Source organism: Poecilia mexicana, unplaced genomic scaffold (genome assembly GCF_051168715.1).
Source record: "Poecilia mexicana isolate PSO_F unplaced genomic scaffold, ASM5116871v1 scaffold_12, whole genome shotgun sequence".
Classification (NCBI taxonomy): domain Eukaryota; kingdom Metazoa; phylum Chordata; class Actinopteri; order Cyprinodontiformes; family Poeciliidae; genus Poecilia; species Poecilia mexicana.
Genome location: NW_028263381.1, coordinates 27,477,866 through 27,493,271, shown reverse-complemented (window position 1 = coordinate 27,493,271; position 15,406 = coordinate 27,477,866). Strand labels below are relative to the sequence as shown.

Below are 15,406 nucleotides of genomic sequence, written 5' to 3'. Positions count from 1 at the left end.
GGTGACCTAAAATGAGTCTTGATTGTCGTCATCATTATTCTTCAATAAAGATAAAATCGTTCAGCTGATAATCAGAGAGCAGAACCAGTTTCAGGTTCTCCATCAGAACTAATAACCAGCTGAGCCTCCATCGTGTCTCTGAGAGCAGATCTGACATCTGGTATCCTGGGTGGGATGAACTCCATGAACAAAGCCTAATGTTACAGTCCCTGTGTTTGCTGATTGATTGATTGATTGATTGATTGATTGATTGATTGATTGATTGATTGATTGATTGATTGATTGAACTGCCTTGTTGCTGAAATGTGCTATACAATAAACTTCACTTGATTTGATTAAAATAGTGGATATTAATGAACATATAATGTTGTAAATATACCGGGCCCAGAGCGGCACCGGGCCCAGAGCGGCACCGGGCCCAGTATGTTGTGCATCATCCACCTGAGTAACGTTTCGTGGCTCCTTCTTCTTCTTCGGCCGCTTTACGTGTCGCGTCCACCTGAATAAAATGCAGCTGCCGCCCTGGGTTTATCTTCTGAAGCAACAAGTTAAAAGTTTTATTTGATTTAATAAACCAGAACCAGCTGTTACTCCATCACACAGAAGCAAAAGGAATCCGGACCGAAACCGAACCTGTGAGATTCCATGTTGTTCTTATTGAGCAACTTATTAATTGGGTCCGAAAACTGAGATTCATGTGATGTTGCCACATAATAAATCATAGAAATGTGTGAATGTTTCTGTCTGGACCGAGCTGATCCAGAAAGGTTCGGTCTGTCCTCATCACCTGTGCTGCTGCCCGTTTCCGGTTCCGGTTCTGGTTCTGGACTTAATAATATTCCAAAAACTCAGAACTGAAATAAACAGTGACGTCACCGCTAGTGAGCGTTTCAGGGTTTTTATTGGCTCTTCTGTTTCCTGATAAACATGACGTCACCGCTATAGACAGAGCAGCCAATCAGAGCCCAGAGCAGCAGGTCTCCATGGTAACGACGGATCGTTTAGAGCAGAGCAACGTCGGAGCTGAGAACAAACTGGTTCAACTGGGAGAATTGGAGGAGAAACTGGTGAGTCCGAGCCGCTGATTGGTTCATTGGTTGTTTGTTTGGTTGTTTGTTTGTGTCGCTGCGCGCGCAGCGGCGGCTGCTGCTTCCTGTTCCAGAGATAAACATCAGAGTTTCAGGTCTCCACACCTGGAGCAGACCTTCACAATAAAAGCACGGAACACTGAGGTCAGTTCGTCCTTCTGACCAGCAGGTGGCGCCGTTTGTCCGCCCAGCAGATAAACAGAAACTTTTAATAATCCGAACATTTCTGATCCCAGTTCTGATGGTTCTGGAGCAGATCCAGGTTCTGACCTGATGCTTCATCAATGATACTGATATTATTATTGATACTTTATTAACTATTTACATATTCAGTCATAAAAAGGAGAAATTTGTTGTTTAAAAGTAAAAAAATAAATAAATAAACAAATTATTTATTGTTTCTTGATTGAAAAAAATAAAAAGACAAAATTTCATTCTGACAGAACCAGAACCAGATCCGACCCTCTGGTACCAGATCCAGAACCAACCCTCTGGTACCAGAACCGACCCTCTGGTACCAGAACCAGAACGACCCTCTGGTACCAGATCCGACCCTCTGGTACCAGAACCAGAACGACCCTCTGGTACCAGAACCAGAACCAACCCTCTGGTACCAGAACCGACCCTATGGTACCAGAACCAGAACCGACCCTCTGGTACCAGAACCAGAACGACCCTCTGGTACCAGATCCGACCCTCTGGTACCAGAACCAGAACGACCCTCTGGTACCAGATCCGACCCTCTGGTACCAGAACCAGAACGACCCTCTGGTACCAGAACCAGAACCAACCCTCTGGTACCAGAACCGACCCTCTGGTACCAGAACCAGAACGACCCTCTGGTACCAGATCCGACCCTCTGGTACCAGAACCAGAACGACCCTCTGGTACCAGAACCAGAACGACCCTCTGGTACCAGAACCAGAACCAACCCTCTGGTACCAGAACCGACCCTCTGGTACCAGATCCGACCCTCTGGTACCAGAACCAGAACGACCCTCTGGTACCAGATCCGACCCTCTGGTACCAGAACCAGAACGACCCTCTGGTACCAGAACCGACCCTTTGGTACCAGAACCAGAACCAACCCTCTGGTACCAGAACCGACCCTCTGGTACCAGATCCGACCCTCTGGTACCAGAACCAGATCCAACCCTCTGGTACCAGAACCAGAACCAACCCTCTGTATGTGGCTGTCAGTCATGGCAGGAACGTCCAGACACGACCGAGCGATGGCCCAGAAGGCCCGGCAGCAGCTGTCGGGATGTTCTGACCCGGTGGAGCGGCTCCGGCTGCAGTGTCTGACCCGCGGCTCGTCTGGGATCAAAGGCCTGGGCAGGTAAGCTCCGCCCACTTCACTCACCTGGTTACTGCTGTTCTGACCACAGTGGAGCCGGGCCAGAACCGGGTCAGAACCGGGCCAGAACCGGGTCAGAACCGGGCCAGGACCGGGTCACTGAGGCTCTTGAATGCAGAAACATCAAAGTTTGGTCGGATCAGAGGAAACATTTCTTCAACTCACCAAACCAACTTTATTCATAAACATTTTAAAACAACCTCAGCTGATCCAAAGATCAAAACACAACATAATAAAAAACATCAAATAAAAACTTTCAGTTTAAAAACAAAAAATTTAAATCTGGATCCTGCTGGAGTTGAAAGCCGAGTAAAACCGATGGGTTTTAAAAGTGGACAGTGAAGGGGCCCCTCTGACGGTCCATATGGGGCCCCTGGCAGAGGAGCCCTGTCCCCTCTGAGCTTCCTGCTGGACCTCGGTTCCTCCAGGAGCAGCTGATCTGCCCTGAGAGACCGATGGGGTATGTAGGGGTGAAGAAGCTCAGTGAGGTAAGCCGGGGCAAAATTATGTAGCGATTTAAAAACAAACATAAGAATTTTAAAATGAATCCTAAAATATACAGGCAGCCAGTGAAGTGAGGCCAGGTCAGGGTCAGGGTCAGGGGTCACCTGCTCCCTGTCGAGTTCCTGTCCCAAGTGGTGCAGCAGCATCTGAACCAGCTGCAGACGTGAGAGCAGCGACTGACTGACTCCCAGATGAAGTGAGTTACTGTAATCCAGTCGAGTCGAAATAAAAGCCTGGATCACTGTTTCAAAATGAAAAGATTTCACTGACGCCAATCGCCTTAAATGATAAAAGCTGGACTTAACCACAGCTCTGATTTGGCCGTCCAATCTGAGATCATGTCCACCTTAAAACCAAGATCTGTAATAACAGGTTTAAAATAAACCTCCAAGGGTCCCAGGTCCACAGAGGAGGACTCACAGGAGCCACTGGGTCCAAACACCATCACCTCTGTTTTGTTTTCATTAAATTTAAAAAGTTCAAAGCCTTTAATATCACAGAGACATGCCAGGAGATGCTTGATGGGATGGACATCCTTCTGCTTCAGGGGCAAATAAATCTGACAATCATCAGCGTAACAGTGAAATGAAATCCCATGTTTCCTGAGGACAGAACCCAGAGGCAGTGAATACAGAGAGAAAAGCAGTGGGCCCAGAACCGAGCCCTGTGGGACACCATAAGGCATTGAAGCAGCAGATGGTTATTCTGTCCTCCAGGTCAGACCTGAACCATTTAAGAACAGAGCCACCAACACCTACAACATGGTGTAATCGTGACATTAACCACCTGGAACCCCCACCCCCCCACCAAAGAATCTGCAGGCTACTTTGCTCTGACTATTATTTTATCATTAATATTACTATCACTATTGTAGATGTTTTGATTTTTATGCTTGTTTCTGTATTTATCATCAAAAATAATTCCCCAGAGAACAAAAAACTCATGAGAATAGAAATTATTTTCACAGGCGTCTATGAAAAATGCAATGAACATTCAAGTTAAAATCTGTAGGCCAACAGCAGCCAATCAGAGTGGAGAAAATATTCTTATTTTGTGCCAGTTTCTAGATAAATATTCCACAAAATGACCAGATAAAAGATGAACAACATGCCAGTTTAAACTTTGATCTATTTGCAAACCACTGAGCTCTGCAGCATTAAAACATGGATAGAACTGGAACTACATTAATCACAGCTCTTCTTCTCTTCAGTGTTTCTGGTGGTGCAGCTCTGTGCTGCCTTCAGGAGAATGAGACATCAGAGCATCATCCATAAAACTTCACCCACATGGCATTTAGTGAGCAAACCAGAGCTTTCAGTGGAAAAACTAAAGTTCCTTTTAATGCCATAGAAATATGAGACAGAAACATGGATTATATCTTTATATAGATCTGTCTATTGATTATAGATTAATAGTTTTAATGGACAGAAATTACAAAGAACAAATCTGGTTCTTAAATCCTAATGAGTCAAAGTGAAAGTGTCATGGAGTCCCTGAACACCACCATGACATTAACACTGACATGAAAATAATATTGAAGAAATAAATATATCAAATCTAATTAAAGCATAAATAAGTGATCAGTTATTTACTGTTATGATCTGTAAGATATATTTATTCTCAGTACTAGATGTGGTCTAAACAAACCCATGGCACTTCATCAATATTATTTTACCTTTTATCTGGAAATAGTGTCTGCTGCTAGATTTATTCATCACCTGCCTAATGGTCATGTTTCACATCATGTGTTGATTTTTCACTGTTCAGCATCAGATTCTCTGTTTTTATGCCATAATTCACATCTAGTTAATCGCTCCGTTTTACGTCCCGCTTCTCCTGTTTCACAGTTTTGCACAATGTGCGCGTCGTTTTTTTTTTTTGTTTTTTTTAACCCTCTAAAGTCCAGGGCGGCTGGGAAACGTGTCGACGGGGAAAAGGCAGACTGACATAAACCTTTTAAAACAACGGAAACAATTGCGGTATTTTTATTATTGAAATTTAAAAGTGCTGTGTTGTTCCATCACCCAGTTTCATACCAGACCTTACAGCTCCGGTGTTAACGCTATAAAATGAAGGCTCTCTGTCGTGGTGTCACCATGGAGGGATTTCTTTATTTAAATGGGTTCATTTTTCAGAGGGACACAAAGTCAGGGTATCGTGATTTTAGTAATTACATGTTTATAGCGATTTTCTGTTGCCCTTCCATGGAAGCGGAAAGCCTTCAAACGGAAATAAAACACTTTTTAATATAAGTTGCTGCTTTGACATGATCACAGAACTGACAAAACGTATGTACAAAAATACCAGACAAAGTGAATCACAGCAACGTCATCAGCCGGTGAGACGCTGAACTGATGCAGTGAAGCTACTAGTAGCAGGAGAACGGAGCAGTGCCAAGAAGCTAACAGAAGCTAACAGAAGCTAACAAACACTGAATAGAAGAAGAGCTGCCATTGATACAGTTGCAGCCAAGCATGACTTAATGTTACACAACACAGTTTTACCAAGTTGCTCAGAGTCTAAACTGGTATTGTTGTGCATATAAGGTGTAAAGTTTACCTTCGACCAAACGCCCCCCAAAGGCATCCCAGCGCCCCCTGCCGTCCTCTGAACGCCCCCGGGGGGCGGTACCGCCCACGTTGAGAACCGCTACTCTAAATCCTCCCTAGGTGTGTGTGGTTGTGTGTCCTGTCTGTCTCTGTGTTGCCCTGCGACAGACTGGTGACCCGTCCAGGTGACACCACCTCTCGCCCAGAATGTTAGCTGGAGAGGGAGCAGCACCTCCTGACCCCACTAAGGGACAAGGTGTTAGAAAATGGACGGATGGATATTTATAAATATAGTTATAAATCATTTCAGGGTTTCCCCCAGAAAACCTTACAGATACATGAATGTAACATTTATTTATTGAGATGATCAATGCTGTTAAATTTGATTCAATTTCAGCATACATAAATTAAAAGCTTTTAAATTAACATTTATATGTAAGATTTTAAGTATTTATAGTTAGATTGTTTTGTTACCATAGCAACAATCTGATGCTGTGAGTTTAATCTTTAAGTTTGAGCTGTTTGTTCACAAATACAATTTAGTAAACTGCAGTTATAATTTATTGCTCTTTAGGTTGGCCAGTTAATCTAGTCCCCCTCTCTCAGATTAAATCCAACACATCTGTTAGAGGTGCTGATGATTGTAGCAACAAAAGGGGCCCCTCAGTCAGATTCTGCTCCAGGCCTCATCAGCCTTGGACCGGCCCTGCAGGATGAGGTAAATCTGCTGCACTGCAATGCTGCCAATGTGGCTTCAGTAGCTCTTTCATTTCATGTCTGTTGAGTTTTAATAAGCGTCACAGAAACTGTTCTGGTTGGTCGAGTTTATGGGACGAGTTTCTCAGATCTCTGCGCCGCTGCGAACATTAACTCTGTCTGACTAAGTGGACAAAGCATTTGATACGTTTGATACATTGAGTAACCGAAAAAATGATACTAAAAATATAATAATATAAAATCAGCATGATGCTGACAGGAGCGAAAGCTCCTCAAAGCTCCTCACCAGGCTGAACCTGCATGATCAGGTTAGCTGGTTCGTTAACTAACACACCAGCCAACTGGGAACACAGATAAACTATCAGTGCAGGCAGAGCCGGGCGCTGGGCGGCGTGTTGAGATGGAAAAGCCACATAATGTTTTGTTCATAAGTATAAATCATTCTCACCGCTCCTTAACGCACCTCTGAAAGCGACTACAAGTTATTCCTGCAGTTCATGTAGAGCTGCAACCAGAGCCAACCAGAGTGGTGTTTAAAGTCCTACCTTGATCAAAAACTCTGGAAAGAATCATAATTCCTCACAGGGGTGGATGTAAATATCCATACAGGTCAGTTTGAGTGAAAGGATCCGCGCTGAGGTAAACTTAATCCAGCTGCTGCAGAGGCGCCAGCGGTGGGATCGGTCCGGCTTTAAATGCATAAACTATAAACCTATCTTCTGTAGACAAATCTTTTAGGGATAAATCTGCTCCGCCAGTGAAGCACAAACCTTTTATTTATTTATTTATTTTTATTATTTTCCTAAAAACATAAAAAAGAAAGGTTTAGCCTGGTGGTGGCGCTAGTAAAGCATGGTGGCCGTCAGGCCTGTAATGCACTCAGGGAAACCCTGCATTTATAAGTAAAGTTAAAACTAATAAACTTCATAAAGAAACAAACACTGATCAAAGGTTTTAATGTCTCTGCAGGTTCAGTTCAGAAAAAGCTAACCTGATCCAAAACACCACGAGTTCTTTAGTTACTCCAGTAGTACTCTGATTACTCCAGTGTTGCTCCGTGTCGTTCAGAGTTCTGTGTGTCTGCAGTAGTCATGCTGTGGGCTGTGCTGACTCGGCGTTGCTGCAGGATGTTGTTGTTTTCGTCGTTCTGTTGCTGTCGGTGGTTTCCAGCCACTGATCTCAGCTCTGTAGTACTCTGTGGTACTCTGAGCTCATTTACTACATCAGATCAGCAGTTTGCGATCGTAGTTTCTCGGTTCGGCTCTAAATGTGTCATCAAGGCTGAGAACTAGAAACCACAGACACATACCGTAACAGTTTTTATACAGATGGTAACATAAGTATTTTTACTTCCTGTATTTTTGTTCTGTTTGGAGCTCAGATTTAGTTTTAGTGAGAATCTGAAGATACTTTAATAAATGTAAAAACTTAGTTCAGCAGTTTGTAGTTTCAAACATAAATCCCTGAGGACGAGTCTGTTTGTGGTGCATTGACCTGGGGTGGCCAGCAGGGGGCTGAGTTGCTCCAACAGTCTGTTTCCTGTCAGGACCTTCAGGGTCATGGACGACAACGAGAACCGCTCCCTGGACTTCAAGGAGTTCCTGAAGGGCCTGAGCGACTACGGGCTGCTGATCGAGAAGGACGAGGCCTCCGCCATGTTCCAACACTTCGACCGCGACGGCAGCGGCTCCATCGACTTTGACGAGTTCCTCGTCACCCTGAGGGTAAACCAGTAAACCCAGTAACACCAGTACCATCAGTACCACCAGGCAGAAACATCTATCAGAAAAACATGTTTAATTATTTTAAATGAAGACCTGTCCTGGTCTCACTGGTCTCCTGTCTGGTTTTAATCGTCCGGCTGCTTGATGAACCCCAGTGTCTTTTCTGACCTCGGAACCAACTGGTTCCACTGGTTTAGCATGAACTCGTCCCTCTGTCCTGCAGCCTCCCATGTCCAAGTCTAGGAAGGAGGTGGTGATGGAGGCGTTCAGGAAGCTGGATAAGACCGGAGATGGCGTGATCACCGTGGATGACCTGAGGGGCGTCTACAACGCCAAGTACCACCCAAAGTACCAGAATGGGGAGTGGACCGAGGAGCAGGTGTTCCGGACCTTCTTGGACAGCTTCGACTCTCCGTATGACAAAGACGGGAAGGTACGGGAATGAGTCCGTGGTTCAGAGTCTGACGGGCCTCTGACCATCAGAGAGGCTCTGATGGTCAGGTGATCAGTGATCCTCTTGGTGCTAGCATTAGCATTAGCTAGCTATATCTGCTGGTGGGGATGGCTGTGGGTCTCCTGATCTGTGCTGTATGATTGGAACAATCCGACGTTTGGACCGGAACCAGACAGAATGCTCAGTTCTGGTAGACAACCTCACGCCTCAGCAGAACTTTCCTGGATCCAGCAGGACGATCCAGTTCCTCGGTTCCATGTCCAGGTTTTTGTTTTGGTTGTTTGTTTTTTTTCTACACATTAAGACATTAAAACCAGTCCTCCTGTCCTCCTGTCCCCCTGTCCCCTTGTCCTCCTGTCCCCCTGTCCCCCTGTCCTCCTGTCCCCCTGTCCTCCTGTCCCCCTGTCCCCCTGTCCCCTTGTCCTCCTGTCCCCTTGCCCCCTGTCCTCCTGTCCCCCTGTCCTCCTGTCCTCCTGTCCCCCTGTCCTCCTGTCCCCTTGTCCCCCTGTCCCCCTGTCCCCTTGTCCTCCTGTCCCCCTGTCCTCCTGTCCCCCTGTCCTCCTGTCCCCCTGTCCTCCTGTCCTCCTGTCCCCCTGTCCTCCTGTCCCCTTGTCCCCCTGTCCCCCTGTCCCCCTGTCCTCCTGTCCCCCTGTCCTCCTGTCCTCTTGTCCCCCTGTCCTCCTGTCCCCCTGTCCTCCTGTCCCCTTGTCCCCCTGTCCCCTTGTCCTCCTGTCCCCCTGTCCCCTTGTCCTCCTGTCCCCCTGTCCTCCTGTCCCCTTGTCCTCCTGTCCCCCTGTCCCCCTGTCCTCCTGTCCCCTTGTCCTCCTGTCCCCCTGTCCTCCTGTCCCCTTGTCCTCCTGTCCCCCTGTCCCCTTGTCCTCCTGTCCCCCTGTCCTCCTGTCCCCTTGTCCTCCTGTCCCCCTGTCCCCCTGTCCTCCTGTCCCCTTGTCCTCCTGTCCCCCTGTCCTCCTGTCCCCTTGTCCTCCTGTCCCCCTGTCCCCTTGTCCTCCTGTCCCCCTGTCCTCCTGTCCCCTTGTCCTCCTGTCCCCCTGTCCCCCTGTCCCCCTGTCCCCTTGTCCTCCTGTCCCCCTGTCCCCCTGTCCTCCTGTCCCCTTGTCCTCCTGTCCCCTGTCCCCCTGTCCTCCTGTCCCCTTGTCCTCCTGTCCCCCTGTCCCCCTGTCCCCTTGTCCTCCTGTCCCCTTGTCCCCCTGTCCCCTTGACCTCCTGTCCCCCTGTCCTCCTGGGAGACCCAAAGGTCAGGACTTCCTCCAGACCTTTGGGTCTCAGAAACTTTACCTTCCTGTAGGATGATGTCTACTCTGATCTACTCTGATTTCTCCATTTTTCTTTCGGTTTGCCGTCAGTCCGGAGAACGTTGGACAGAACCGATTCTGGACGCGCTCCTCTTCCTCACTGACCATCTTCATCCTCTGACCTCCAGGTGAGCAAAGAGGAGTTTCTGAACTACTACAGTGGCGTCAGCGCCTCCATCGACAGCGACGCCTACTTCATCCTGATGATGAGGAACGCCTGGAAGCTCTGACGCCGCATTTATGTTTTACAGTGATCACTATTATAATGTTATTAATGTTTTACAGTGATCACTATTATAATGTTATTAATGTTTTACAGTGATCACTATTATAATGTTATTAATGTTTTACAGTGATCACTATTATAATGTTATTAATGTTTTACAGTGATCACTATTATAATGTTATTAATGTTTTACAGTGATCACTATTATAATGTTATTAATGTTTTACAGTGATCACTATTATAATGTTATTAATGTTTTACAGTGATCACTATTATAATGTTATTAATGTTTTACAGTGATCACTATTATAATGTTATTAATGTTTTACAGTGATCACTATTATAATGTTATTAATGTTTTACAGTGATCACTATTATAATGTTATTAATGTTTTACAGTGATCACTATTATAATGTTATTAATGTTTTACAGTGATCACTATTATAATGTTATTAATGTTTTACAGTGATCACTATTATAATGTTATTAATGTTTTACAGTGATCACTGATCAAATAATTGATTTCCATCTTTAGGATGTCAAACTTTGCTTCATCATTTCAACAGAAACTTTTCATGTGAATTTTTTACTTTATTGTCCATAATCAATAACTGGTTAATGACGGTTAAATAAAGGTCCTAGTTCAAACCTGGCAGTATGTACAGAACATTAACACAGACAAAGTGGAGCCGTACATTCTGGTCTGGATGCTCGTGACATTTGGACCGGGTCGGATTTTACAGCAGCAGCGTTGACCCGACCCGACCCGACCACAATCAGAACAAACAGGTCGCCATGGCAACAGGAAGTTCCCACTCGGCACGCGATGCGTTTGAGTGCTGCAGGGGAAACGAAACTCTGCAGCAGCAGCAGGTTCTGAGGGTCCGGACGGGTCCAGAACCGGACGGGTCCGGATGGGAGCAGCTTCTAAAGAACGTCTCTGATGTTCCCACAGGTTCTACTGCTGTTAGGAACCAGAACCCAAACAGAACCGGGTCAAACCAGAGAACATGTAGAACTCTTAAGGTTCTGGAGGCTGAACATGACTGGCAACCAGCTGGTTTCCATGGAAACGATCTTTATGATCACTTCAACCCAATCTGGGCTGTGATTGGCTTCTGACCCGGTTCTGACCCAAATGATCGGACTGGATGATCCAGTTTAGATGACCTTCGATCTGAACTGAACGGATCAGAACCAAAGGAACCGTTCTGTCTCTTGGTTCTGTCGGGTTTGGTGCTTTGGTTCTTCTGACGGTTCAGTTCTATCAGAAGGTTCTGGAGCCGGATGAAGGAAGTCCATCAGAACCTTCTGGTTGGTTCTGATTGGGTCTCTGAGTTTCCCTGCTGAGATCAGGAACATTTGTGACGTTTGGGTCCAGAACCTTAAATGAAGAACCTCCAGAACGGGTCAAATGGACCGCCTGGTTCTGGTTCTGCTGCCATGTTCCACCAACAGAACCTTCTGATTTAACTGAGCTTCATGGAGAACCAAAGTCCATTTGGATCTACAGCAGGACCTGTGAAACCATCAGAACCGGTTTGGCCCAAATGTTCAGAACCAGAACCAGCAGCAGGTCCGGTCTGAGACAGCGTGAAGCCATAACAACAGGAGAGGATAATAATAATGATAATAATGATAATAATGATAATAACATGAGAATAAAGCCGTAATAACAGAATAAATTTGTCGTTTTGTCAGAATCATTTTTTCAGTTCCTCCATTTAAAGCCATTTTTTAAATCTTTGTTAAAATGAGGAACATCTTTATGGGTTTATAAGTTTTTATCATATCAGCATCAGATTATCAGTCACAGGATTTAAACATTGACTAGAAATAAAAACCTGCAGATGATTCACATCTGATAATATCTCAGGTTTTTCTCTTTATTCTGATAATATTATGACTTTATTCTCCAAATTAAATTATTTATTCTCCTCATTCAGGCTGTAATATTCAATCAAACTGATAAAATAAAATCGTTTCCTGAGCCAATCAGGGACAGAGAAGAAGCTGGGCTCTGATTGGCTGCTGTCGACCATGTGACTCATCCTGTTAGTGTGAATGTGAGCGCTGGGACCAGTAAGAGGAACTGGTTGTTCTCAGGTTCTGGGGGACTGGGGACCCACCGACCGGGTCCAGTCAGGAAGCAGCTATATGAGGTCAAAGGTCAAATACTGAGAGGAGCCCTGAAAAATGAACAGAGATGCCTGAGGAAGGGTCAAAGGTCGTATGAGTCCAGCTTTGGGAGTCAGATGTGAAGGACAGATGAGACGCTGGTCCTCCAGCTGGTGGCGCTGTGCTACTGGCTCTGGTAGAAGCTGGACATGGTGACGTAGGCCTCCTCCTGCCCCGGGCCGCCGCGCCGGGCCAGAAGGTTCTGCGACTCGTCTCCGCGCCGCGGGACGTCGACAGGGGACGGGGCGCTGCTGGGGACGCTGTCCTCACCGTCCGAGCAGCTCAGCAGCGCTGAGATCTCCAGCTCCTCGGTGCCGGCGCTGGAGGCGCTGCTGGTGGTGCTGTGGGAGGAGCTGGACCTGGATCCAGACTGGGATCCGGATTGGGACCCGGCGGCGGACCCGGCCCCAGTGGGCCTCCTGTGCGGCTCCGCCTCCTCCGCCTGAGGCTTCTCCAGCGGCAGGACTCGCAGGGGGCTGAAGACCTCGGGGTTGAGGTCCAGCAGCAGGCCCTGGGGAGCAGCAGACGGTTAGGCGGGTTCTGGTGTGAGCAGAACCTGCTGGTTCAGGAAGTCACCTTGTTCGGTTTGCAGATCTGGACCAGCGCCTGCTTGGGGTGTGGGATGCTGGGCCACATGTAGGACAAGATCCTGAGAGAAACAGGAAGTTAGGAACCAGAGACACACCTGAAGCTCCGGCCAGACATCAGGTCCTACCCCGACTTCCAGACGATGACGATGCTGAACAGAACCACCAGCACAGACATGAAGCTCAGGACGGGTCCGGAGACGGTCCGCTCCATCTCATGGGGACTCGGCGGCTTCTCCTCTGATGAGGGACAGGAAATGATGTCAGTGGCTGCAGCTCAGAGCTCTACGCTGCTGGAGGTCCGATGTTCTCACCAGGCGGCGTGTGGAAGGAGAACTCGGGGCTCCAGGTGCTCCAGGTTCCCTCCAGAGAGCTGGCAGGGATGGACCGGACCCTGACCCGGTACTCAGAGGCCTGGTGGAGGTGCTGCCTGTCGATCTGCAGGAAGTTCTTAGACGTGACATTCTGGGTCTGCAGGACGAGATCAGCAGGTCAGATCCAGCAGAGGTCAGAGGTCAGACTCTCTGGTAGCGCTGAGGGCCGTACGATGTTGCTGCCGTTGGTCCACAGGTTGAGCTGGAAGATCTGGTTGTCCAGATTCAGGTAGTCTTTGCTGTAGGGGATCTGGAAGTAGATCACAGCCCGGTTCATCACGGGATCCATCGTCACGTTGAGAATCCACGGACTTTTGGGCTTCACTGGAACACAGAGGCAGAAAGAAATGTTCACAAGAATTCACTGTCAAAGTGCTTTCAGTTGGATCAGGGTCGCTTCGTTAGGGTCAGGGTCGCTTCGTTAAGGTCAGGGTCGCTTTGTTAGGGTCAGGGTCGCTTCGTTAGGGTCAGGGTCGCTTCGTTAGGGTCAGGGTCGCTTCGTTAAGGTCAGGGTCGCTTCGTTAGGGTCGAGGTCGTTTCGTTAGGGTCAGGGTCGCTTCGTTAGGGTCAGGGTCGCTTCGTTAAATATTTCATTTTTTGCAACAGACCAACAGAACTATAGACAGGAAGGAAAACAAGTTTGAACCTTTTAAACATTTAAATCTGAAAAGTGTGGGGGGCATGCATGAGTGAAATGCTGAAGCAGCTCTGGTTTCTGTTTCAGGGTGTCAGAGTAAAGGGGTTAGGATATGAAACTTTTTCACCTCTATGCTGAAACTCGTGAATCGTTTTGTGGCGTTGTGGGCCGGCGCGGCCCAGTTCTGGACTCACCGATCTTGTGCAGCTGCACGATGGCTGAAAGCCGTCCTCCTCCCCGCCGGTGGACCGTCACGTTGGCGTCGGCCACTGGAGACAGACCGCTCACCGTGCCTCCATCAGCCCTCACACATTTCTGCTTCGTTCTGTTGTTCTCCTTCCTCTCCTGGCTGCAGAGACGAGCAGAAGGTTCTGTCAGGTTCTGCTGGTGGGTTCTCTCAGGAGAAACCGGAGCAGAGAGCCTTACCAGACAATCATCTTGTCGATGGGGTCTCTGTCTCCGTCCTCATCGTCCTCGTCGTCCTCGTCTCTATGGCGTCCCAGCAGATGGCAAGTCAGGCTGTTCGCCCGGACGCTGACATGAGAGCTGCAGCTGAGGCTCAGTTCTGGCAGGAAGCAGAACCACAACCACAGACAGCAGGGGACCAGTCAAAGTTCTGCCTCAACCAGCCACAGTTATTTATGTTTGATTCAGCAGCAGGCAGCTTGGCTGCTTTACGTCATAAAAGATGAAACGTGACAGACCATCGCTCAGAAACCAGAAACAAACGATTCACTGAACATCAAACATTTGATCTGCTGATCGGCTGCTTTGGTCTGATTAAAGGAGATCAGGGTTTCAGCTGTTTTTCAGTTTGTTCCAGATAAGATGGAAGCTGAAAGCTGCTTCTCCACGTCTGGAACCAGAACCAGAGTTTCTCTCAGGTCCTTCCTGCCGCAGACAGCAGAGATGTTCCTGTGTGTTTCTGACCCAGCGGTCTGGTTCTGTTCGGCCCAGCCGAGTCCAGTGGGTCTCACCTGAGTCCGGGTCGCGGTCCCCGCTCTGGGCCCAGCTCCCGGCCACCTGCAGCAGCAGCAGCATCAGGACGCTTGTCCAGCCAGGCAGCATCGTCTCCATGCAGCAGCACTAACTCACCTGTTCTCCGCTCGCCCTGAACTGCTGCGACACCGTGGCACTCAGCAGCAGCAGCAGGCGGGGGAGGGGCCAGCAGGCAGAGGAAGGAGGGAGGCGGCGCCAGGTTCACTGAGGTTTCAGAGACAGGAAGTTTGTGGATCAGAAAACATCTTGATAAGCAGGAGGTTGATTGGCCAGAAGAGCTGCTGCTGCTTCACATGATGCTGCTGCTGCTTCACATGATGCTGCTGCTGCTTCACATGATGCTGCTGCTTCACATGATGCTGCTGCTTCACATGATGCTGCTGCTGCTTCACATGATGCTGCTGCTTCACATGATGCTGCTGCTTCACATGATGCTGCTGCTTCACATGATGCTGCTGCTGCTTCACATGATGCTGCTGCTTCACAAGATGCTGCTGCTTCACATGATGCTGCTGCTGCTTCACATGATGCTGCTGCTGCTTCACATGATGCTGCTGCTGCTTCACATGATGCTGCTGCTTCACATGATGCTGCTGCTGCTTCACATGATGCTGCTGCTGCTTCACATGATGCTGCTGCTGCTTCACATGATGCTGCTGCTTCACAAGATGCTGCTGCTTCACATGATGCTGCTGCTT

General features: G+C 47.9%; 2 protein-coding genes across 2 annotated transcripts; one reads left to right on the top strand and one right to left on the bottom strand.

The window, feature by feature from the left end:
* Positions 1 to 959: 959 nt before the first annotated feature.
* capslb (calcyphosine-like b) lies at positions 960 to 10,581 on the top strand. Its single transcript, XM_088011261.1, has 5 exons — positions 960 to 1,067; positions 2,289 to 2,427; positions 7,762 to 7,939; positions 8,163 to 8,372; positions 9,835 to 10,581. The coding sequence occupies exons 2-5, from the start codon at positions 2,291 to 2,293 to the stop codon at positions 9,934 to 9,936; spliced, it is 627 nt and encodes a 208-aa protein (XP_087867387.1). The 5' UTR covers positions 960 to 1,067; positions 2,289 to 2,290; the 3' UTR covers positions 9,937 to 10,581.
* Positions 10,504 to 14,843, bottom strand: il7r (interleukin 7 receptor). The gene is made up of 8 exons (XM_014977019.2): positions 14,687 to 14,843; positions 14,136 to 14,274; positions 13,904 to 14,058; positions 13,245 to 13,396; positions 13,013 to 13,169; positions 12,827 to 12,938; positions 12,688 to 12,760; positions 10,504 to 12,622 (listed from the first exon to the last, which is right to left on the bottom strand). The coding sequence occupies exons 1-8, from the start codon at positions 14,784 to 14,786 to the stop codon at positions 12,236 to 12,238; spliced, it is 1,275 nt and encodes a 424-aa protein (XP_014832505.2). The 5' UTR covers positions 14,787 to 14,843; the 3' UTR covers positions 10,504 to 12,235.
* Between the last annotated feature and the right edge of the window lie 563 nt (positions 14,844 to 15,406).

Bases quoted from the DNA above. Each gene is read 5' to 3' on its own strand.
- il7r (XM_014977019.2), bottom strand. From the start codon at position 14,786: ATGGAGACGATGCTGCCTGGCTGGACAAGCGTCCTGATGCTGCTGCTG. The intron at 13,170-13,244 runs GTACGGCCCTCA...CTCGTCCTGCAG, and splicing joins GGACCAACGGCAGCAACATC to ACCCAGAATGTCACGTCTAA. The intron at 12,761-12,826 runs GTAGGACCTGAT...TGTTTCTCTCAG, and splicing joins GTCATCGTCTGGAAGTCGGG to GATCTTGTCCTACATGTGGC.
- capslb (XM_088011261.1), top strand. From the start codon at position 2,291: ATGGCAGGAACGTCCAGACACGACCGAGCGATGGCCCAGAAGGCCCGG. The intron at 2,428-7,761 runs GTAAGCTCCGCC...GTTTCCTGTCAG, and splicing joins GGGATCAAAGGCCTGGGCAG to GACCTTCAGGGTCATGGACG. The intron at 7,940-8,162 runs GTAAACCAGTAA...TCTGTCCTGCAG, and splicing joins AGTTCCTCGTCACCCTGAGG to CCTCCCATGTCCAAGTCTAG.